The sequence below is a fragment of the Heliangelus exortis genome, chromosome 2 (assembly GCF_036169615.1).
Source record: "Heliangelus exortis chromosome 2, bHelExo1.hap1, whole genome shotgun sequence".
Taxonomy (NCBI): Eukaryota; Metazoa; Chordata; class Aves; order Apodiformes; family Trochilidae; genus Heliangelus; species Heliangelus exortis.
In genome coordinates, this window is record NC_092423.1 from 31,539,570 (window position 1) to 31,564,264 (window position 24,695).

At 37.9% G+C, this 24,695-nt stretch overlaps 2 protein-coding genes across 5 annotated transcripts in view; one reads left to right on the forward strand and one right to left on the reverse strand.

The window, feature by feature from the left end:
* Window positions 1–24,695, reverse strand: part of TGFBR2 (transforming growth factor beta receptor 2) — a 318,252-nt gene that overhangs the window by 174,155 nt on the left and 119,402 nt on the right. The window lies entirely within an intron of this gene.
* The window catches only part of GADL1 (glutamate decarboxylase like 1), an 83,631-nt gene that overhangs the window by 11,851 nt on the left and 47,085 nt on the right, over window positions 1–24,695 (forward strand). For all 4 annotated transcript variants that reach the window (XM_071735440.1, XM_071735443.1, XM_071735442.1 and 1 more), the window contains exons 3-11: window positions 330–456; window positions 2,136–2,226; window positions 3,036–3,142; window positions 5,513–5,628; window positions 11,355–11,434; window positions 11,551–11,605; window positions 14,886–15,002; window positions 21,012–21,076; window positions 21,332–21,413. In XM_071735440.1, coding sequence (XP_071591541.1) covers window positions 330–456; window positions 2,136–2,226; window positions 3,036–3,142; window positions 5,513–5,628; window positions 11,355–11,434; window positions 11,551–11,605; window positions 14,886–15,002; window positions 21,012–21,076; window positions 21,332–21,413 — 840 coding nt within the window. The remainder of the gene's footprint in view (window positions 1–329; window positions 457–2,135; window positions 2,227–3,035; window positions 3,143–5,512; window positions 5,629–11,354; window positions 11,435–11,550; window positions 11,606–14,885; window positions 15,003–21,011; window positions 21,077–21,331; window positions 21,414–24,695) is intronic.

Consider the following 24,695-nt stretch of genomic DNA (forward strand, 5'->3'; position numbering starts at 1 on the left):
TGTTCCCATCCCTTGGCAGAAAGGCATGTGAAAATGCTGTGATAACAAATCTTCAGCTAAGGAGAGAATTTGACCTGCAGGTCTCTTGCATTTCAGCCTTGCAGCATTCCACAGGGTGATTTTTTTTATGGTCAGGCAATGCCTGAGACACAGTAAAAACAAGATCTTGGGAGATTAGTTTACCAGAGATATTTTTTTGTCTCCTGCGGCACTGATATGGGCAGTTTTGTCAAACCAGTGCTAAATATGTTCCTTACCCTGTACCTTTATAGGATTTTCTTCTTTGCTAACCTGTTTGCTACTGGTGTCTCCCCTTTCCCCATGACTAGGTTTGTGAGTGGCAAGCCCCAGAAACACTGAAGCAGATCCTTGACCTGGAAATGAGGGACACTGGAGAATCTCATCAGAAACTCTTGCAACTCTGCCGAGATGTTATACAATACAGTGTCAAAACCAGTAGGAATGAGATTTCTAATGAAGTTATTTTGCATGCTAACCTCGGAAGATGGGATAATGGTTACATAGTTCTGTCACCTTTCAGGAAACCAGGGGTGTGAATGTTTTATGCCTGCCTGCAGAAATCTGCAAACATTTGGCTGTCTTTTCCTTTTTTAACTGGATGCTGGTCACCATGGGTTTGATTAAATTGTGTAGTCATTGCAAACTAATGAAAAGCTGGTTTCTGTAATGCCACTGACTTTAGATGCTGTCATTTTGAAATCCTATGAAAATTACCTAGACAGCTACAATACTACAGTCCAGCTAAGCAGGCAGGAGAAGGGCTTCTGTGTGTGATGTTCTGCTGTCTGAATGGTGTTGAGTGGAGCTGCAGTCCCTGTCCTTGTGCAAACCATATTATCCCCCATTTAGAGTTGCTCTTTTTGAGCAATACTCTTAGAGAGTGTTAATTTGCTGATAGGCAGTAATTCCTGTTCCAGACACCATGAGAAAAGAGCCTGCAGTGTTTCAGAGACAGTACAGCACATCTCTGCAGGATTAGCTGTCTGTGGCTAACCTTTCTGCAACATGTGTACTATAATTCAATCTTAGCAAAAAGAGATGAACAGCATCTGCTCAGGAAATAGTGCTGTGGATCAGTAGCACAGGATTTCAGATGAGGCATAGCTTAGGCTGTGTTTTAGAAAGTGGGAAGGATATTGGATATATTTAGTTGTGCATTTCCAGGGCGTGTTCCCTGCTACAGTCACTAACGTAAAATAATTGTGAGAATTACACTGAGAATTAAAATCAAACCATAAAATAATTTGGAGAGTTAACCCATGCCTTTGAAACTGATAGTAAAGTAGCAATAATAATCTACAGGAGAATGTACTAATCTGCAGATATAATTACTGAGTTACTGGAAGGTGTTCTGTTTATTTTACTTTGAAAATTGCTTTCAGAATTTCATTTGTTATGCTATGTCACATTAGAAAGGATATTGTATATTAAAAATGTTTTTCAGATAGTCTTTAATCTAAGTATAAACATTTACAGAATCCCCAAGTATAATATAAATTGAGCCATACAGTTTACCTGTATTTGCATGCAAAAGTAGTATGCTGTGGATTAAAATTTGGGTGGTGATTTCCACTGAACTGATTTGTTTTTATAGTCACTAGCAGCATAGAATTTTCTCATAATTAGTTATCTCTTGGTGTTTCAAGGCAGGAAAACAAATTCTCTGAACCTGTCATTTTAAGTCTGCACCAAGGTTTTCCAAGCTGTTACTGTGCCTCACTCCATCAATATTGAGACTTTGGGAGTACAGGTACAGCTGCCTGAGACTGACAAGTTCCTGTGTTCCTGGCCTCTCAAGACCACTGTTAAAATCCACTGTGTATACTCAGTTGTCAGTCCCTTTTTTTGATTTGTAAAACTTGTGAACGACTCACATTCATTCTGTGCACTACTTACATCTCTCAAACCTTGTTTTGGGACCTGAAAGTGCTTATTAAATTTGCTTTGAAAAAGGATTGTCTAACCTAAGAAAAAAACAGTCAGTTTGGGAAATTCTGAGAGAATGCTGGAGTGAATCGTGGTTTGCAGTGATCACAGTTCAGCTGAAAGGGCCTGTTAAATATTCTCCTTTCATGTATACTCTGTGACTGCTTGCTTTTCATCTGTATTTTCAGGTCATCCAAGATTTTTCAATCAGCTGTATGCTGGAATAGATTATTACTCATTAGTAGCTCGGTTCATTACAGAAGCACTGAACCCAAGTGTGTAAGTGTAGTTCTTTGTCCTCTTGATGACGAATTAGCATGTGTTTTGGAATAACAACTTTTTTGGTTTTGTTTTTTGCATTCCTCACCCTCCCTTCCATGGCCTTCTGATCTTTGTTTTCAGTGTTAGAGAGGAGGTGGGGATTGTGCAGGAATTTGGGAGAGAAAACAGGCTGGACTGCCTGAATAGTTCACCAGAAGCTTGGCTAAGCTGATAAGGCCTTTTTTTATAGTTTGTGAGGTGGAGCTTAAAAGGAAAGATCTTTGTTTTTCAACACTTTAAAACCCAGTTTGAGTGCTTTTTGTTTTTTTGTTTGGCGTTTTTTTGTTTGTTTGGTGGTTGGTTTTTTTTTGTTTGTTTGGTTGTTTTTTTTTTGTGTTTTTTGTTTTGTTTTTGTTTTTACTGAATGCATAAAAAGGGTTTAATTAGACTTACACAGTTTCTGGTGTCCTTTGAAGTGTTCTTCACAGAGTTGAATGCAAATGGTTACCTGGCTACTGTTTACTTGCAAATTTAAAGCCTAAACAAACAATAATCTTTGCTTGCAATAGATGATTATAGCTGAAATTTGGGTGTGTGACCTACATCTAAAGGTAACTGATGTATTACTCTGAGAGTGGAAGTGTCAACGGGATGCGGTCAGAGACTAAGACTCATTGTGCTTTTAGTTCATGATTTTACTGCTGATGGTAGTCAGCATCTGAGAGATTAAAGAAAGGTGCAAGAAACTAGGCAAAGGTTTTAGCAATATTCTGCAGCATGAGTTCTGTCGTGTTAATACCAATTCTATTGCTTTCATTTTTGTTCAGATACACGTATGAAGTATCTCCTGTTTTTCTGTTGGTGGAAGAAGCAGTCATCAAAAAAATGATTGAGTTCATAGGCTGGGAAGAAGGTGATGGCATATTTAATCCAGGTAGGAACAGCTCAGATTTCAAGCTGAGCCATTATAAATCAGCCAAAACAATGATTCTGTGAACATTTGATATATAAAGGGTATTCAAAAATGCATTAAGGAATCCAGTGATGCGCACACAGACACGCACAACTGTTTCATCTGGGCTCATTATGTGTTTCTAGCAGTAATTCTGTGAATCTGATTAGCAGATGAATGAAAACAATTCTACTTTAAATATAAATATGTGGAAAATCTGACCTTATTAACAATATTACCAAGAGCCTTGTTGGATTGAGTCAAATTGGTTGGCAGGGAGCCAATTTATCAGCTAGAAACCAGCCAGTGAGGGCACTGATGTGTATATCCTGCCTATCAACTGTGAGAGCCAGAGTTTATCTTAGTGGGAGAGTCATGAGCTTATCTCCTTTGACTTTTGATAGTTTTTGGAAATGTTATGGTAAGGCAAACCAAACAAATATTTCTTAAGCTTCTTGATAAGCCACAGTTTTCCAATGTTCTGTAAAGCAACATTACAGCCCACTGTGTGGAAGTAATGAAGCATAATAATATCAGTCCAGAGATTATTCAGATAACAAGTTAGTTGTGAAACGTTTGTCTAAATTGTTGTAAGAAGAGAAATTGAATGTGGAATGTCTCCTCTTGCAAAAACAAAACAAAGTCAGTAACTCTGGCCTGCATGTAATCAGTAGAAAGATAAATAACATGGAATTTCCCTAAATAAATAAAAAAATAATTGGTGTAATATACATATATAGATATTAAATAAATATATATAATATTATATAAATATAATATTAATATATAAATATATTAATCATAGAATGGTAGGGGTTGGAAGGGGGACCTGTGCAGATATGGAGACCAATCCCCTTTCCAAAGCAGGATCACCTAGAGCAGCTCACATAGGAATGCATCTACATGAGGCTTGAAAGTCTCTAGAGAAGGAGACTCCACAACCTCTGGGCAGCCTGTTCCAGTGCTCCATCACCCTTATAGTTAAGAAGATTTTCCTCACGATGAGGTGGAATCTGTGTTCCAGTTTGTGTCCATTGCCTCTCATCCTGTCACAAGACACCACTGAAAAGAGTCTCCCCTTCTTCTTTACACCCACCCTTCAGATATTTGTAAACATTTGTAAGATCCCCTCCAAGTCTTTTCTTTGGGCTAAACAATCCCAGGTCTCTCAGCTTTTCCTTGTAAGACAGATCTTCCAGTCCCCTGATCATCCTTGTAGTCCACTGTTGGACTCTCCCTAGCACATCCTTGCCCTTCTTGAACTGGGGAGCCAGACCAGGACACAATACTTCAGATGTGGTCTCACTAGGGCAGAGTAGAGGGGGAGGAAAACCTCCCTAGACCTTCTGGACAGTCTTCTTATTGCACCCTAAGATACTATTGGCCTTCTTGGCCATGAAAGCACATTGCTGTCCCATGGATAACTTACTGTCTGCCAGGACTCCAAGGTCTTCCTCCATGGAGCTGCTTCCCAGCAGATCAACCCCTAATCTGTATTGCTGCATGGTGTTATTCCTGCCCAAGTGCAGGACTCTGCTTATTCTTGTTCAGCCTCATTAGGTTCCCCTTTGCCCAGCAATCCAGTCTGTCCAGATCTTGCTGAATGGCCACACAGCCTTCCAGTGCATCAGCCAATCCTCCCAGTTTCGTACCATCAGCACACTTGCTGAAGATACATGCTGTCCCCTCATCCAGGTCATTGATGAAGATATCATATAAGACTGGATCCAGTCCTGACTGATAAAATCACATCAGATTTTATGTATATTTTCAGTAGAATCTTTGCCTTTACTGCAGAATTCCTTAATTAAACATAGAGACACTATAAAGATAAATTTTATCGATTTGTGCTAGTTTTTATGTAAAACTTTTTCTTATTATTTAACTCTGTTAGGTGAATAAGCCCTATCCAGATCTTACCTTGCAGATCTTCCAGTTTTATTCACTTTTTTTTTTTTTTTTCCCTTTAGTGGCTTTTTTTCTCCCCATGACACTCTATATCCCTCTCTAAGCTGACTGTGGTGTGGGCAGCTGAGCTGGCACTGCTTCAGTGGCAATGGGCAGGAGTTGCTCCAGGGTGTTCTTTGTTGAGAAGGCTGTTTGGACACAGATCTTACTGTTCAGGAAATATCCTCATAGTGTGTTCAAGGTAGCTCTTTTTTCATGCATGCTGCAGGGCCCAAAATTCCTTTTATGTCTGTACACTTTTGAGGAGTAAATAAGCTATGATGCGTGCTTCTATAGGCTAATTCTACGCTGGGTTTTTTTTTCCCTCTGATAGGTCAAGCACTCAGACACAGGACAGGTGGTAAGACTGTGGCTAGTGTGATATTTGTATCTCTTCTTCTACAGGTGGCTCAGTTTCGAATATGTATGCTATGAACTTGGCAAGATACAGATTTTGTCCAGAGATAAAGGAAAAAGGGCTTTCGGGTTTGCCAAGGCTTGTCCTGTTTGCTTCAGAAGAGGTAAAACCAAAGCAAGAAAAGCTTTTTTTGAGCTTTATTTTTCAATGGCTGTAAAATAATGTTGTTTGCATATCTGCTGAAGCACTGGTACAGTATATTTGTCATCAGTGTGTGATGTGGAATATCGGAGCTAAGTAGAGAAGTCTGATGATAAATTTCCCTGCAGAAGCTTCCTTGCTTGCAGAACACAAACACAGATGTTCTTGCTCCTGGAAATTGCTGATCTAAGAATAAGCAGGGCAAACCTGTAGCAGAATGTATGTGGGATATTGTGGAGGTCTGCATCATTTGATTTCCCACAGCATCAAGTCTAGCAGGAATCATAGGTAGGTTTGGGATGTTCACATTTTTTTCCCGCAGGTTTGATTTGTCCTAACCTGAACCAGTGAGACTTCTCTCTGCAGCTGCCCCTCTGCCCTGTGTCTGAATAGAAACTGGTTGTGGTACAGAATGGAAAAAACACTGTAAAGCATTTTGGAACACCCTGATGGATCTTTAGAAAACTCTGGTTTATGTTCTTGAAAATATGTAGCTAGTGTTAAAGGTTTCTGAATAGTATCTGTCTGAACTGACTGGAAAATTGAGTTACATCCATACTTTTATTCTGAAGCTAATTTTTAGAGGCTTTTTTGTTCCTCTCATTTGTCCCTCCACTTTTACAAGTTTATAATTTGATTAGTACAGAGTTGTTATTAATTCTGACTCCCCTGTATAAAGGTTCCAGTGGAAGTGAGAACGTTGTTGTGCCAGGGAGTATATAGTTACTAAAGTAATTTTAGCTCTTAAATTTATGCTCCAAACACTTTGCAGTGTAAATAGACAAGAGGCTTATTTTGAAGAGGCCTGAGGGATGAAGGCAGTGCACAGGTTATCCAAGACAGCACATGTATTTTGGAATCTAAATGTCCTAAATAAAGGGAAAATATCTTTATTTATTTATCTTTTTTTTTTTTCTTTCTGAAAAGTGTGTATATGAAATGACATGTCAGTTCATACTGAATCCATCATGTTACATCTTGAAAATAGCTAGGGAGGAAAAAAATGAGGTTGAAACATGTTTCTTTAATGCTTTTCAGAAGAATGGCATAGGCTTTTTATCATGAAGTTGCAAGATTTCAGTAAACAGCACATTCTCTTACTCCAAAACCAACAAGCATTTAATCTAATAACAAAATAAAATTTTGGACTCACAGAATGAATTTATTTTGGTATCTTTACTTCACCAGAAAGACCAAACCCATAGAACATAAGACTGACCAGGTAAAAAAAATTGGTAAATTATTTATAAGGCAATATTCTTGCTCTCTAATACTTTGCTTGAGTATTGTCTTCTGTACTCAGTTATCATGTGCTGTGAAACTGCTGGTTTTGGTACCTAGGTATTGGGATGTGCATGTTCATGTATCCTTTCTTTTGATCCACCTGTACTGAGTACAAATTACATTACCTTTTTGGATGTTTGTTTAGTTCAAATATGTCATATTATTGAGAATAAATTTAATAAATGGCCAACACTGAAAATAAGCATATAAGTGCCCACACTTAATTGTTGTATTATTTGTTTTATATTTTGAGCCTCTTTGTATGTCCTGGAGGACATAGAGCTGTTTTGTACTGGTCAGTCAAATTATTTAAAAGATGACCTTAGAGAATTAACAACTTGAAGTGAGTCAGGCAGACAGTATTGGCATGGAGAAGCCAATGAACTGATTGTATTGATACCGAGTCAAAACACATGGCTGCTGAGGCACTTGTGTTGTTTTAGGGCTTGGCTTCAATGCTGTGTTCAAATGTCATTATTTTTGCCTTGAGTTGCCAAGTTCCAAATTTTCAGCCTGGCACTTGGCATACTGTAAGAGTTGCCTTGTTGCGGAGCAGGGCAATACATGGACTTGCCTCAGTGACTTACAGAATCATAGAATCAGAGCATAATTGAGTTGGAAGGGACCGCTACAAGTCATCCAGTCCAACCGCCCTGCAGTAAGCAGGGACACCCTCAACTAGATCAGGTTGCTCAGAGCATCATTAAGACTCAACTTGAAATATCTCCAGGGATGAGGCCTCAACTACCTCTCTGGGCAACCTGTTCCGTCTTTCCACTACCCTCATGGTAAAGAATTTTTTTCCTAATATCCAATGTGATCTAGGGATTGGTAATTTTTTGTATGTTCTTGAGTAACATGAAGGTGTTTGTTCAATGCATGGCGCGCCCAAGGTCCTCTGTTTGGCCCTCAGGAACAAACAGGCTCTTTGTTCTTGAAAGTGGAATGATTAGCTACTTAAAATTATGGTGATACACAATGAACACTGTGCTAAGCCTACTCTGTAGTTCTCTTGCTAAAGCATTAGAATGATTCCTCTCAAGACAGAAGCAGTAGCAGAGAAATTCTTGTATCCCACTTTCTTGAGGCATGATTCGTGGCTCTGTAGGAGCTGAATAAGGTTGTAGCTACAGATTTAAGCCCAACTGAGACCCCTTTGAACTTTATTCTGGCCCAGGAATGTATTGGTAGAAATCTGAAAGGTAGAAATCTGCCAAATTTGAGGTAACTGAGGGTAGAAGAGGATGTGTAAACAGTTGAAATGTGCATGCTGATTTGAGCAGTTTCTTTAGATGCAATGAAACTAAATTCCTCCCCAGTGCAACTTGATCATGAATGTAATAAAATGAGAGAACACAGCATTAACTCACCATGTCTTCCCAAGTTGAAGCTGCAACAGACAAAAATAAGTAATAAAACAGTCTTATGATAATGCAATTGCCTTCTGCAATCGTGTTTCTAGGAAACTTTTCAAAATCAAGAAAATATAGATTTATCTTCTGTTTTAATAAGCACAGGGGGAAAGTACCTTGTCTTTGTGTGTTATTGGTAACAAAAACTGCATCTAGCTGTAGTTAAAATAGTAGAGCAGCACATCTTAAATGTATTGTTTCAATTTGGTCTTGTGCTCAAAGGCATTAATTTCTTACTACAAATTGATTTAATAAAGTGTCTAAGCAAACAAAACTGCAAAAGACATAGCAAGAGTAATCTGAACTCACAGTATTTAAAGTTATTGCTACATATACAATCTAGCTACAAATAATAGCATTTATCTGGATATTTCTTTTAAAATTTTTTTAAGGGAACTATGAAAAAGAGAGTTAGTCTATACTTGTGACTGGAACTGCAAAATTTTCTCTGGAGTATTTTTTTCTTAAAATGACATGGTGTAATATAGCATAATGGCTTCTACTAATGATTGGGGGGTAGAGGGGAGAAGAAATTATGGTTTTAATCAATATAAATGAAAGGCTACTTTTTTTCTTAAAAGAAAGCATATTCCAAGTCTATATAGGAGTATGTCTTGTTTCTTTTTTGTCCTGCCAAAGACCTGGCAAGTTTTTCCAAGAGATGCAGAAATACTTGTGAAAGCAAGAAATAATGTATCTTGCAGCCTGTTTTCCTTTGGTATTCCCTTTGTTCTTTTTCCCTATGCATTTTGGTATAATCTGTCAGGTGCTCAAGCCTCTCTATCTTTCTCCCCTTCTCCCATACCATTTTTTATAATAAAATACATGACTTAATGATTGCCTGTTTAGTAGTATACTGAATTTGCAGGTCTACTGCTTTCTCAGTTTGGAGCAATCTGATTATTCCTGGTGATTCATACCTTTTATTTGAACCTAATGGATAGAAATCAGTGATGGAGGCAACTTGTATTTGAACTGATTCACTAATCAGTTGAAACCAACTCCAAACTTCTACTGAACAGCACACAACCACACTACAATAATTGTTAACATTATTGATGCAATTTGATGTAATATGAGGCTAATTATCCACCTATGTATGCCATTATTCTTGTAACAGTCTAAACGAATGAGCCTTAAAGGCTTTGTGGATGTGTCATGTTAGAAAATTAAGCTTTCTTACAACTACGTGATAGTGTCTTTGTATGCCTTTATTCAAAAAGTGGGTGATGGTGGGGGAAACCTTTTTGTCAAAAAGCAAAAGAGCCCTTTGAGATGATCCATCTCATCAAAATAAACGTGACAAGCTTTAATACCCTTAATGCATTCATACCCACATACTAAAATGTTGTACATTTTTCATAATTATGTTCCACAGTAACTGCATTTGTGTGAACTCTCTTGAAGAAAATGGAATTAATTAACCACCTGGCTTCACCTCCTGTATAAAAAGTAACAATTCTAGACATCTTCACAGTTGCTGGAACATGCATTATTTTAACTCTTCAATAATAATAACGTGAAAAAGGAAAAAGAGCCTTTTTCCAAGGCTGTGGATGATCTTGATTCTGAGAACTGTGTAATCCTATGAGATGCTGCATACTCTCAAAACCGACTCCTTTGCTATGAGTGGGCAGGCATTTGGCATGCTGCACATTATTCAGAGCAGCTATGACATCTTAAAAGTATCTTCAGATTAGGAAGGTTATTGTATATTGAATTCCCAGACTAATTTTGAAGATGGATTAAGCTGAGATCAGCATACCCTGGTTGTGGAGTAAGATAAAATTATGTGCTAGAATAACGGTATCCACAGTAGAGCAGGTCCTAATTTAGAGATGGGTGTAGGAAATATGGCAAGATATAAAGCCTTCAATATTTGTTTAACAGAAAAAGACTTGTAAAAAGCAGGGAGTGGACTGTGGGCTTGAGTATCCTCCTTACCAAAGCCACTGTACCACGTCCTGATTGAATAAACATCTCTAACATCCTTTAGGCAGGTGAAGGGGTCTTTTACATTCACTTTTTAGGCTTCATACGTGAATTCAGTGCAAAGTGAGAAGTAGGCTATGTGCATCTGTAATCATTTAAAGGATCCTCTGTGATGAGACCCCAGCTAAAATACTTTTCTGAAATAGTAACTTCGTTTTCTAGAAGCTTTGTTTTCTGGAAAATGTAGACTGGACCAGACCAAAATTTTTTTGCAAAATCTGTGTTTATTTAAAGGCTTCTGAAGATGTGGTTGAGTCTTGTATAAAGTATGCTTGCTTTTGTAATGGCTTCCAAGATGTGTGTGTGTGAACAACCTTGGTGTGCCAACACCAAAATTTTCAGATCCTTTTGCAGAGATTTTTGAAAGCCTTGCAAGTTCACACTGTACTGCATCTAAAGGCTTTGGTAAATCTTGGGGCTTAAGCTCTTTAATCATATGAACAGTGTTGCTGGATCAGATGGAGGGGCAGTTCAGCATGCTAGCCTGTGTCTGGCTATGGCCAGCAGCTCATGTTTAGAGAAAGCATATAGAAAAGGATGAAAGTGGTAGAGACCTTAGATATATCTTAAGGAAAAAGTGATAGAGACAACAATTAATAATTCTTTCCTGATGACGCTTCTGAATTTCTACTTTTCATCTTAATGCATAGCCATCTTTTAAAAAATGTATGGAATGAGTAGACCTTTTGTTATTTGGTGGGGGTTTTTTTGTGTGGGTTTTTTTTTTTTTTAAGCACACATTTCAAATGTGATGCACATCTTTTATTTTGGTCTTACTTTCTTCAGTCTTCTATGTGTGTCATTCATTGTTGAGTACAAGATGGTCTTAGTGCTGTGTAGCTTTCTCAGTTTGCTTTTTGTGTTAGGATATGCTGGTATCATGACTGCTAGCTTCTATTAAAGTAATTTCAATGTCACTGTTCCCCATGTTAAAGAATGTATTTCTTTAATCTTAATTGTGTACTACTTTTTTTTTTTTTCATGCCTCTTTAATTTATAGTGTCATTACTCCATGAAGAAGGCAGCCTCCTTCTTGGGTATTGGTACAGAGAATGTTTACTTCATTAAAACAGATGAGAGGTAAGCAAGCAAATGCCATGGCTGTGATCTCTGAGCCTTTTTGAAATGCAGTAGTGCTGTGCATAACCAACCTATTTAAATGTAACTGAAAAAAGTTTTAAATCTGTGTCCCTTAGAGGTAAGATGATACCTGAGGAACTGGAGAAACAAGTCCAGCGGGCCAGGAAAGAGGTGAGAGGGAGAGAGAGCATGAAGGAGAGAGGAGAAGTGTATGCAGATTGTGTGCTTGTATCTGAATGAAAGGAAGGAAAAATAAGAGTGAGTGAAAGTAGGGCAGTTAATGTGTTTCTTACGGGTGCAATTTGTTTGCCATAAACCTGTGGACCAAGCCAAGACTTCTAGGTGCTACACTCTAATGAGGGAGAAAAATTCCACAGGGTGTTTAACACTTATGAAAGTCTTGAGTACAATGCTGCTCTGAGGTATTTAGCATTTCTTTCAGGATTTCTTTTGCCCTTGATCCTTTTTTTTAAGTGGATGCAGTATTTATTTGCTTTAAACAGTAGATGAAAACTGTAGGTTTTCCAGTTAATTACAGCAGATATTTCTCTATCCTCTGCAGTGAGCAAGAGCTTTACGTGTGGCTTAGTCTCTAAAACTATCATACAAGCTACAAATGCTAAGTTTGGTCCTTTCTAGTATTGCAGCAAGAGTGCAGATATTCTGTCCTGTGCCTCTTTTTCCCTCAGGGACTTTACGAAGTAAGAAAGTCAAAGGCCAGCATTTGGAAATGTACTGATGTGTTCATTTTGACAAGATTAACAGATATGCACACAGTACTTACTATAGTTGACATAATTTATTTCAGAAAGCTTGGAGAACTGAATGTGAATTCACAGATGCACAAAGCATCTTCTTTTTATCTTGATTAGCTCACCTTATTTCTCACCTCAGCTTGTGCATGAAAACAGTAGGACTTGGAGCTCCTCATCCCTTAGTCCATGATCTGTCAATACCAAGCAACTAGTTCAATGTCCTGTCATGCTCCTGCATGGCCACAGGTTTCACTACACTTTTATCACAGGTTTAGATACATCTTCTGCCTGTCTCCTCTTTGAGTTTTATACTTGATGTCGTAACTATTGATACAGGGTAACCCTAATTAGCTGGGAAACTCTCTGGCCTGCCTACTTTGCATTAACCATGGAAGACATCTGTAGTTTACCCATTTAAGAAAAAAAGGTCTGAAATGAAGTGCAGCAAGAAGCAGCAGGCTGAGAGGAGAATGAACTCTTTGCTCTTAAAAAGCAGCACTTCTGTTTGTTGAGGTAATAATAAGTTTAGTAGTTATCTTTTAAAAAAAATAATTGACATTTATGATTTTAAGAAAAGTTAGTCTCAGTGTTGTGCTTTATAATTAAAAAAACAAATGTTCTGTATTTAAATTCTCTGTTTACAGGAGAAACACTATGTCACTTGGGTTTTAATGGAAGTTACAGGTATTTTACTAGTTTTTCATTCCATCAGAGCTTCAGTAAGTGTGTCTGCCCTTAAAGGGCTGCTTTACAACTCCTACAGAGGGACATTTCAGTGAATTACAGTACATATTCTAATGACTTTAGACAAAAGAAGATGTATTTACTAGTGGTATGAGCACAAAATGGTCACTGACTATGAGTAGTGAGAGTCTCAGGTCTGTTGTTAGAGGATTTAGTCAGAAAGACTTATTCTTCTTGACAATATATTTAAATAAAAAAGTAATTCCCTTCTTTATAGGGAAAAAGGTAGTACTAACAGTCTTCAGAACCTGGAGAGATTTGAGAGTTGTTCCTATATTCAGTCATGTTACCTTGTGGCTGCTAGAGGAGCTTTGACTTTGATGTAGCTGTGGGAGAAAATTGATGAGAACACTAACAGAAACTATTCAGTGCAGCAGATACATCTTTGCCTCACTTGCAAGCATGTACTGTAGTAGAGCTTCTGGATGTTTTGTAAGTTTGATTGACTTTTGCAAATTGTACTAGGAATGAATGACCGAGAAGTTAATTATAAGCTGGAAATCCTTTGTGAATGTATGGGATTAATTTAAATCATTCTAATATTACTTTCCTCTGTTTTACCAAATTTTAAAGAAGTTAAAAAAACAAAACACAAAAAGTTAAATCATAATTATTTATTATTCTAACAGTCCTCTAAACTGTTAAAGAAGTGTAAAACTGTCAGATTGTAAATGTGAATCAAACCTGTCTCTGTAGTAGATTTTTTAAAGTGGCAGCACATTTTTTTATTAAAAAAAAAGAAAGGCTTCAAAGGCTTGTGTGTAGAATTTGATTTATTTTTTTTCAGTTGACGTCTGATTTCAGTGAAGATAAATTGAGTTACATCAGCAGAGAGACTTAAATCATCTGAGAGATTTAATTTGTTGCAAATGAACTCCAGGGATCCTGGATTGTACAGTTCAATAACAACTTTTAGAGCCACCTCAGCAACTGCACTGTCATGCTTTGGGCCAGATGCTGAAACATGCAAAGGATTTCTTTCAGCATGTATTTACCAGCAAAAGAGCCTGCACAGTCACTGCAAGGGCTCGATTTCATGAAGTCATTACAGATTCCACTAATTCTTTTCATTGTTTTGGTTTCTGCTTCCAAGTACCTCTGCCAGGGTACTTGACCTGGTTTGCTAGTGTTACTGCCTCCCCCTTACCCCAACTATTAGCTGAATGGGAAAGCAATGAGCAAAATCACTGCAACCAGAATGGAGAGGCTGCAGCCAGCCATTAGCTTGCCTTATCCCACCCTTAAATCTGAGATTTCCAGTGGCCTCTTTCCTCACATTCAGTAACCCTTCCTTTCCCTACAGCCCTTCCTTTCTTTCTCCTTTCTTCCAGGGGCAGGAGCAAGAGAATAGTGCTTTGCAGTAGAGCAGACCTTGGGGTCAGGTGGCCATGGCTGTCCCAGTTGGTGTGTGTGCTGTGCCAGTACTGCCAAAGGCAAATCATGTTCCCTAACTAGAGGTTCCTCTTCACCAGGCAGGGAAAAGGGGCATTGTAGAGACAACACAGGTGGAAACCCTAAAGGGATGAGCCCTTTCCTTGCCTGGGTAGACTGCTGGCTGAGCTAGTGGCTTTGTTTTATTCAGCAGAACGGCAGCAAATGTGGTAGTAAAATGTTGAAGATTGAGACGTGAGAATCTGTGTATAAAAGATGTCAAATATCTGGTATGTTTTCATCTCGACAAAACTAGCATCTGTCAAAACAGTCTGAAGCTGCTGAAGTCTGCCCTGGAATGGTGTTAAGCCGAAATGGGATTCATAAAAATTTTTTTTAAAAAAGAAATTTTTTTAGATTCAGCACTTCTAAATGCAGTACCTTCTGCTGGGAGACCAAAATGTAGACTATTGCATCTTTTTTGTATGTTCCTAGACCTTTTTGCTTTGCAGATATGCTGGAGGGAATGAACAGTGCAAATGAATTTTTTTTTTTTTTTTTTTTTTTTCATCCTATTGCAGGGGTCAACACCATTTCTTGTCTGTGCTACAGCAGGCACAACAGTGCTGGGAGCATTTGATCCTCTGGATGCAATTGCTGATGTCTGTGAAAAGCATGGCCTCTGGCTTCATGTAGATGTGAGTTTGTATACTGTGAAGCTTTTTTTTTAGCATTGCTTTTTTATAATTACTATTTTTCTTTGACTGTTGATGTTATGTGCAGAAGTTGGGCTTTAATAACTTTTTTTTTTTTTTTGCATAGAGAACAGCAATGCATTCTGATTTGTCTCTGTTACATGTATTGAAAAACAGCAAATAATTTGGTTGTGATAAGCAGTGAAAGCTATTTTGTCATCGTCAGGTTATATTTCAAAATAATTTAAAAATCAATTTCTTCCATCTTGCTACCTCCTAAAAATTCTTCAAGGGTGATTATATACAAATATAACTTCAGATTCTTTCCACATTCTGTTGGAGAATGGACACATTAGCATTGTGATGTATGGCTCATACAGGTTTAAAATAAAGGTATATTTCTGGCTCAACCAGTCATAAATTTATCTTTCGTATTTACAGGTTTGAGTCTGTTGTGTATCTCCTTATGTTTTTTTTAAATTGTTCAGAATTTTTTCTTTTTTTTATAGTTTTAGGTTTGGATATTAAAATCTGTTCATGAACTTTTTGAAATACCAGTTGTGCCCTTTTATTACCTGAAAGAGCTGTGAATGTATTTTTCTAAAACTAGGTCTCTTCATCTTTTCTAAACGTTCATTCTCATTATAATTCCAATGCCACAAATCCAGGTTGGCTAGACTAAAAGTCATGGAGCAATGAGAGAATCTGTAGCAACATTAAAGGAAATTTTTTAGACCTGCTTGAAATTTTTAAGGTGTTTGTTTAACATTGAGTATGTAAGGAAAAAATCACAGAGGCAGTAATGTGCATTCAAATAAGTGTCTCACAGACATCAATAAAGTTGCTGTATGTGGGAGTCAGAAGTTTTCTTACTGGCTTGGAGGCAAAGATGCAGAATTTATCCCTGGTATTTAAAGTGACTGCAAAGCTGCTTCATGGCTGTGTGCTGGTGAGAATGACCCAGGTGGTTTTCAGCAGAAGTGCAGCATTCATCGTAGGTGCTAGACTCTTGCCTGGGTTGCATACAGTATGTGGTAAGATGGATATATTCAGAATATATGTGTTGGATTTGAGGTGAGTTGGATAGACATGGCTGGAGCCATCTCCAGAGGCTGTAGGAAGATGCTGGGTAGTCTCATACCCTGCTCCCTGTGTAGTGTAGGTGAATGACTAGTTAGGTGGGATGTACATGGGCCACATTGTGAGCCATACTTCATAGATGGTGTTTTGTGAAGAATTAACTGTCTTCTTCCAGTTTGACCTCATGTTAAGCTAAGTTAAAATGTCAGTGGATATCTTAAGAGCTTATCTTCTGTTGGAACAGTGACTGTAGCTGTCATACGTTAATTGATTCCTGGTAGAAGGACAAATGTGCAGTAATAAATTTGGTTTATGGACTGGAAGACTAATTGTTCTGTTAAGTTGTGATTCATGTTAGGAACCTCTCAGTAGGTCTTCTGAGTTCTGTCAGTATTTTTTCCATCTTTCACTCTATGAAAAGCTGAGTGCGTGGCTCTTTCTTTTCTGTTTAAAGTTTCTAGTTGTATTTATGTGGGAATAAGGTATGGGGAAGAGACTGAAAGGTTTCTATCTGAGTAACATCAGGTAAATATACAAATGTGCTATGGTAAAAGGAGCAGTCTATAACTTCTAATGTCATCTCTATTGACTTAGAGCACCATTAGAAATAGTTTTACTAGAACACTTGTGAAAAAGTACAGTGAGAACAGGCATCTGACATTCAGAAACAGTGTACAAGAAACATAGTATAGAGTTGGATTTTTCACTGTTTTTAAGCAAGCTTACCTTCTAACTTTGTAAGCAAGAATATAATATGCAAAAAGTTTGAGTTTTGAAATCAGTTGAATGATTTTCAAGTTATGCAGTCTGACGTATAGCAAGTATTGCTTTTTGGACCTGCTGTAACTTTGGAGGAAAAAACATACGGTACAATTAAAACAAATATTTAAAAATGGGGCAAGTTGTGCCTAATTTCAGACTTCTTGTGTTTCACTGATGGAAATCAGGATTATCTACTACAGATAGTCTCAAGAGCTGTTTATAAGAATATCTTATGTGAATGTCAGTGGTGTTATTTCTAGTTTTACACTGCTGTATCTCATTTCAGAATATTTTCTGATCCTAAAAATTGATACGTTTGCCTGAGGGAGTCTCTTTTCATTAAACATGAAATGATAAAGCTCATGATTCTTAGGAAGGGCAAAAGGGAGAATGTCAATATAAAATCAGTGGGCTTCAGGAGGATAAATTTCAATAAAGTCAGAAATAGAGAAGGTCTCACATGGAGACAAACCAAAGAGGAAAAGGGAGGTAAGGAAAAGGTTGTTCTAAGGAGATAACATCAATAAGCTCAAAGTGTCTCAGCAGTGAAGCTATTCAACAGCCTAAGTGCAGAGACTATAACCAAGCTTATTTTGTATACATTTCAGGATTCATACATGCATTCCAGTTGGTGCATTTTGACATATATCTATGATGCCTTTCTCAATGCCTTGTTTTGCATCATCAATATGAACTCAAGCTCCAGCACTTCTGTATATCATCTGTTATGAACATGTAACCTGAAATACTATGTATGAGTATCTCTTCCTTGCTAGTCCTCACTTTGACTTTTTTTCCTATAACTAGAGCAGGACAGAAAATCAGGTTTAACCTATGGGCCTGTGCTTACGTAGTTAATTTAATTGCACTGTGGACACTGTGATTCCCATTGTTCAGCTCTAAGTGGTTTGTTGCATATGCAACAGCTATTTTCTCATACCTGGGTACCAATTACATCACATGAGACACAGTTACAATAATTATCTTTGTCAGTCTCAGCTACCTTGTCATAAACAATGTTCCAATCTAGTTTGATTAATCGTTGTTCCTGCTCTAGTTTTGTGGATGGAGGAGAAGCAGTTAAATTCAGTGTGTCTCATCTGAAAGCCAGAGAAAGAGTGCCAAGTTGCAGCTGTGGTAGTGAGTGAAAACCTGGCTGGAAAATCATACTCAGAGAGTAATTACCAGAGGCTCACTGCTAAAAGAGGAGAAAATTTTCAGTAGGATTCTACAAAGGTCCCTGCTAAGTTAGAATTTGCCCGGTATTTTCATTAAGAACTTGGATGAAATGGAACACACTGCCTAAATTTTAAAATTTATATAAAACTGCTGCAAGAGACAGTGGGACGACAGAATTAGAAATCAAAGCGATCTCGACAGTTTGGAGAAAAAAGTGTAAAAACTAGGGTACAGTTCAGTAAAGATAGAGCTCTAAGTTTAAGCTGTAATCACTGCACAAACACAGGCTGGGGATTGTTGGCTAGGCAGCAGATCTTCAGAAAAACATCTGTAGTTTGCAGTGTATCATGAATCAGAATTTGTAAGCATTTTCAGAGAGGGTAAATGTCTTTCAGAACTGAATTCAGAAGATACATAAAGTAATTATCTCTTTCTGCTTGGTGCTCCATTTGCTTTATCTAGATTGCAGTCAAATAAAAACTGCATTTCAAGAAGGTTAAGGACCTACAGAAGAAGGATTAGAAAACAATAAAGCAGCGAGGATAAACAGAACCATATCTAGAAATTATAAGCAATGAGTTAAAAATTGAAAGTACTGATGTTATTTAAACTAGAAAAGACAGAGTCAATACATAATAGTCTACAGATGCTTTAAAAGCTGCTGCAATAAGAAAAGGAAGAATCCGTTGTCCTGACCACTGCAGGTATGACAAGAGGTAGTGCTGTTTAGGAGTGACCCTTTAAATCAGTAGAGTTGTTGCTGTTTAACACAAATAAAGTCATTAAGTTGTGCAGCCTCATTAGAGGTTTCTAAAACCAGGCAAAGCCAGTGCCAGTGATTTTCACTCTTCTAAAGTGCCTTCTCATTTGCTTTTTTTGACAGCCTTGGATACCCAAATGCTTTTTTTTTTTTTTTTTTTTTTTTTTTTGAGTAAAGAAGTAGGGAGCACAAATTCATCTTGTAGTACTGTGGCTCAAGGAGAGATTGAAATCCTGGACCTCCATCACTATCATCCCTCTCTCCCTGATCTCCAGCAGTACTTTTTTAAAACAAAGGCAGAAAGTAGTGCCAAAAGACCTGTAAGGGCAGCTGCCGCTGATGTGTCACTGCACCTTATTTTTCACTTTGATGCTAATCACGAGGTGGGTGTGTTCACTGATTAATAATCTCAAGAAAAGACAAATATTTGACCAAAGTAAGTATGGCAGAACCTGCCTTTGGAGGTGGTACACTGTTGAGATGACCTTTTGAAGAGGGTCTTTTAAATCCTAATCTTCAGACAGTGTGACAGTGTTAGCCTTTTCACATACACCTTTATTTGCAGTTTTTCCCAATATTTGTTATTTTTCAGTGAGTTGCTTATGGATTATGAAATTCAGGGAATAATCTAGTGACTGTTTTGACTTTATTGAATCATAGAATAGGTAAAATTCATCTATGAATAGGAATCAGTTTGACTGTCTTCCCGTATCATGGCTGGCTGGAGAAATACAGTTTCAAGTCATGGCTCTGCCACAGGATTGCTGTGAAGTTTGAGGCAAATAATTTCCTGCCTTAGGTCCCACCTGTAGACTGAGCAGCCCTCTCCTCAGCAAGGATGTTGTATGCATGACAACATAAAATATGATGTGGTACATTAATGTACTGCATTAATGAGAACGACATGTGTTAAGACAAGTTATTAACCTTTCATTTCCCTTGTGAGTCCTTACTGTTCCTGTCTTCCAGAGATAATAGATCTTACTACTAATGTATGACCTGGAAAAAACCCTTGATGCTAAATTCATAGATCAGCTATCACATCTGTTTCTTTTAAAGGAAAAAAAGAACTTAAGCATATGTTCTCCATGCTCAGACCAAGAATCTTCACATCAGTTGTTTTTAATTCATTAGCCCCAATTTTATGAACTTTAAAATTTTTTTTATTTGTTAAATAAGCCAAGTTGAACTGTGTTTGGTGGACTGGTGCATCATACATGTTTCTGAGGGACCTTGCTTGTTTCACAGGGAGTATGTTTAAGTGGACTGTGCCTTTTTGAAATCCAGATTGTGTCCAAATAAAAAGTGCATTCCTCAAAGCAGTTTCTAAAAGGGGAGTGTCTGACACTGATACTGTTTGTTGTGTATTTTCCCCACCCTGACTCTGAGGTCAAATATTCTTGTTTAAGGATGGAAGCTAGACAGCAGCTGGTGGGTGAAATCTGTTCCTTGCAAAATTCATAATGAGAATCACCTTTCTTGGCTAAGGTTGTCCAGAAGTTAAACTTGTCCAATAAAAACTTGTTTGAGTTCCTGCTATAGTCCATGGAGAGAGACAGATGCAAAAGGTGTCCCCCAAAGCAAGTATCTAGAATATACAAGATGATACTCAATAAGGAGCTTCAGTGGAGAGATTCTTCCAGAGAAGGCCTAAATGGCTCTTAGACTACACAGTTCTTATTTTCTGAGGGTGTTGTAGTGAGTGTTACTCCATTTTAAAGTCAGTTGGATTGCTGATAATAGAAATGGTGCTCTTGCCTACTGACTGACATCACTTTTCATGTTCAAACTTAGTGGAAAATCTGAGCCTGGATATTGCAATTGGCTGTTTATTGTTCTCTCCTCTTTCCCTTATGAATGTCTCAGAAAAGAAGTGGTTAGCAGGAAGAAACTGTAAAAAATGCAGCTTTCTGCTTTCACTATTTGGGTTTGGACTGGGGGAAAGGATGCACCTCTGATTTAGTGTGGTCATGCCAAGGGCACTTCAGTTTGTGCCCTTGCTCACACAGAAGGGTCAGTGTAGTCTGTGGCTCAGAGAGTGGTGCAAACCATTAGTGCCTCTATTTTAGGCATATACTCAGGCTGGCATCTACATTTCAGTAGATTATACTAAAGGCATATAATAAAGTATGTCTTAAATGAGTAAACATCTTCAGAAATTATTAGTTGAAGCATTAGCCAAAACACTTTATAGAAATAATATTGTTTTGTCTCTATAAATGTTCCAACAGGCTTCCTGGGGTGGCTCAGCTTTGATATCAAGGAAGCATTGTAGACTTCTTCATGGCATCCAGAGGTAAGTAAGTTTAGTTCATAGGCACACTTACCCCAGGGACTGAAATGGATAGATGTTGTGTTTGCTTCCATGAGAGCTGCATTTTCCAAAATACTATTAATTGGAGAGATTTCTGAATCTGAGTGTGTGTGTGTGGGGGGGGGAATGTGAAATCTTATTTGTCTGATTGGATTGTGTTTGGCCATTTTTTATTCTCTAGTACCCATGGTTACAGGTGCAATTCCCACCTCCTTTCTCTGTTTATAAATTTCACAGGGCTGATTCTGTTGCCTGGAATCCCCATAAAATGCTGTTGGCAGGAATCCAGTGCTGTGCTCTTCTGGTGAAAGATAGCTCTGTAAGTCATCCTGTCCTCTTTGTTTGTTCATATGTTTTTTTGCTTTTTCTTTTTTGCTTTAAATTTTTTAACACGGTAAACTGTCATTGCTGTAACATGGAAGTGGAAACAATTAGAAAACCACTGCAAGTCAGTGTTACTACGCTGCAGTGCAAATGCTGAATAATATTATTTTGAAATTCACCACAAAATGAATAAAGAGTGAAGAAGAGAGCAGGGTCAAACCAATTCAAGTCACTGTGCTCACCAATGGTCAAATTTTGCAGCTGGTGCCCTTCCTAGTGAACTTCTCTACATGATCTGCATTCAGAATTGAGCATATTGTCACCTGGGTCTGCAGCACTTAAACACCAAGCTCATCAAAGTCCTCAGAATAGCTGTCATCCATTGGGACTGCAGCACTACTGCATCTCTGTTTAAAGTAGGCAGAACACCTGTTTGCATCCCCTTATGTGGGTGCACCAGAGTGGGAAAGGAGAGGGATAGGAGTGGGAACATACACAGGTAAAGGTGCTGAGCCTTCTTTCCTCACTACAATTTCTTCCTCATCACCAGGGTGATTTAGGCTTTCCAAAGTCTACAAACTAATTAAAAGGTCTAGCAAGCAAGCAAGCAACAGAGCTCTGATCTCAAGTGGCACAAAAGGGAGATGAGTCTGCGATATTGTAGAAGTCCCTGCTTACATCTTTGTGGAATTCTTCTCCCTTAATAAAGAAATGAGTGAGAGGTCAATTTTTTCAATCCCCATTTCAATCTCAACCTTGCTAAAATTATGCCCATTGTCCACCATCAGGAGTGAGTTTTAGCTAGTAGTTCATAAGATATGAATGACTGAACACTATGAAGGTATGGAGCCCCTGAGGTTTACATTTCTATTTTGTGGCCATGATTTGCAAATAACTTGTATAAATCTCTGTCAAACCAGTTGATAGTTTCTGTTCAGCTGCAGATGGTTAGCTGTCCTTGTAATTGCTTACTGACTTCTGGTATTAAGAACTGATGAGGACCAAGGAGCATAGATGATAATCAGCACTCTCTTGGAGCTGATTGCTCCAAGCCAGGGGTGAGACATTGCAGGTCAGGTAAGAGAAGTGTGCCTTCTCATTTCCTTAGACTGGATTCTGTGGGATGAAAGAGGATTAGACTCCAGGACTACCTGTCCATCTCTCTACTATTATTCCAGGATGAAAAACAAGCAGAAAGAAGTTATTGAGTAAGATTAATGTGGTATTTTAATTGCAGGCTTGGGAAGAACTCAGTGCTGTATTTTTAACTAATTAGGCCTAGTACGTAGATAGAGCCCCAGGTAATTATTAAACTACTTGGGCTTCACAGTGGAAATTTTGTCAGAAAGAAAGAGGAAAGAAACTGAGAGAAACTGTAGCTCCTCTGGCATTTAGATTCACTTTATAACTATTCCAACTTCAGGGCTCTGGCAGCCTTTCTGTGTTCTCCTTCCAAGGAGTGTAATGTCTGGTAGATCAATCCCATTCCACTCCTACATCACAGCTAGCTGTGCGCTGGAAATATTTGCAGAGCTGAATCTTAGGCTATTGAGGAGTGAAAACACAAGTATTACTGATCATAAAATCAGATCCTTTTGTTCAGTGAGACACATTCTGTAAAGCAGGAGATGCATGGGGAGGAGAGGGTGCTTGACACTTGCATGCTTTGTGTGTGTGCCAGTGCAGTCTTTATATGCAAACAGACACATATGCAAATTTGAGTACTTTCATATCAGCATGTTGAAGGTGTTGGAATACAAATCCTTAAGAAATAAAGATCATATGCATATTTAAGGCATTTTATAACAAAGGCCTTGCTTCACTTTGACCTTCGGCATACCAGAACAGGCAGCTAAATCCACATTCCCATTAAAAATGCTATTTTCCACACCAGTAAGAAAAGGGAAGAATGCATGTATTGGTTTCTTATTTGGCAGCTTGTTCCACTGCTCCTAAATAACATAAATACCTGCATCTGCAGATGAAGCACACATTTGTATGCAAGCATAATTCCTTGACACTGTGGTTAAGATATATAAGTGGGAGATGGAAGAGTTTGGCATACATTGGTTTGCTAGTGGATGCTCAAGAAACCCCTAGTAGTTTCTGAAGGGCAGAATTCTGCAAGAAATCAGAGCAACAAAAGGCTAAACATAGATGTTAAATCTTGTTTATGAATCAAAACCTAGCTCCCTTTGAAGGATGTTTTGTTAGTCTGTCTTCCAATTTGCTTTGAGGTCTGCTTGGAATCTGTGGACTATCTCGAGATTAGGACAATGGACAAAAATAGGACAAATGGACAAAAATATCCTTTTCAGTTTTGTTGTTTTGCTTTTTCGTCATTTTTTTTAAAGCATGGATTAACAATCACAAGCTTTTTAAGTAGCCAGATGTAAGGAAAGAGAAAGAATCCATCATATTTCTGATGCAGTGGCAACACTAATTTCCCATTAGGAAAAACCATAGATACTGGTTTTGGTTTGGCTTTTTTTTTTTTTTCTGACACACAACATTAATAAAGTTTGAAGTTTAGTTGTTAATAGGCTTAGGACATTGCAGCTAGTGTATTAAAATGAAACAGGGTATTTCAATGTTTTCCTATACAGATTTTTGTACAACAAAAAGTATAAACTGCAGGAAATACCGATAAGAGTATCTTCAAGCCTTAGTGAAACACAATTGGAACACTTTTCAAAGAAGGCAAAGATAAAAAAAAGAAATACATGTTTGGCTTGATTGGAAGCAAGAAGTGTTTTCACCAAAGGGAAAGAGAGATTGGTTAATCCTCTGTAAAAGCTCTGATCAATGACAGTAGTTCTTCAGTTCTTCAGCACTTAATAAATGCCCAGCTATACCTTTTTCACTGCCATGTCCTCAGTAACTTTCATGACTTCTGTAATAAGATAGGCTTACTCAAAACACACTTCCATTTCTGTGGCATGGATTGCAGTGACTGTTCAAACACAGTTAGATGCACTGATATTCTCAAAACAATACTGAGCCAATTTTGTTCTTAAGTTCTTAAAATTTTAGGAACCAGTCTTGGGTTGTATGTACTCTCTTAAGATCACAGAGCTATTCCAATTTGTCCTTTCTACAATCCATATGAATGTGATTGTTGTCACTGTATAAATAGAGGTGTTTTTTTTTAAGAAATGCTTTTCATCGATACCAAAGTTCTCTGACTTCTTAGAATGTAGCAATAGGTTGGGTAATTAGCAATCAGTTCTAGGTAATGAGCAGAATTTTCACTTATTAGTTGAAAAAAAAGCTTCAA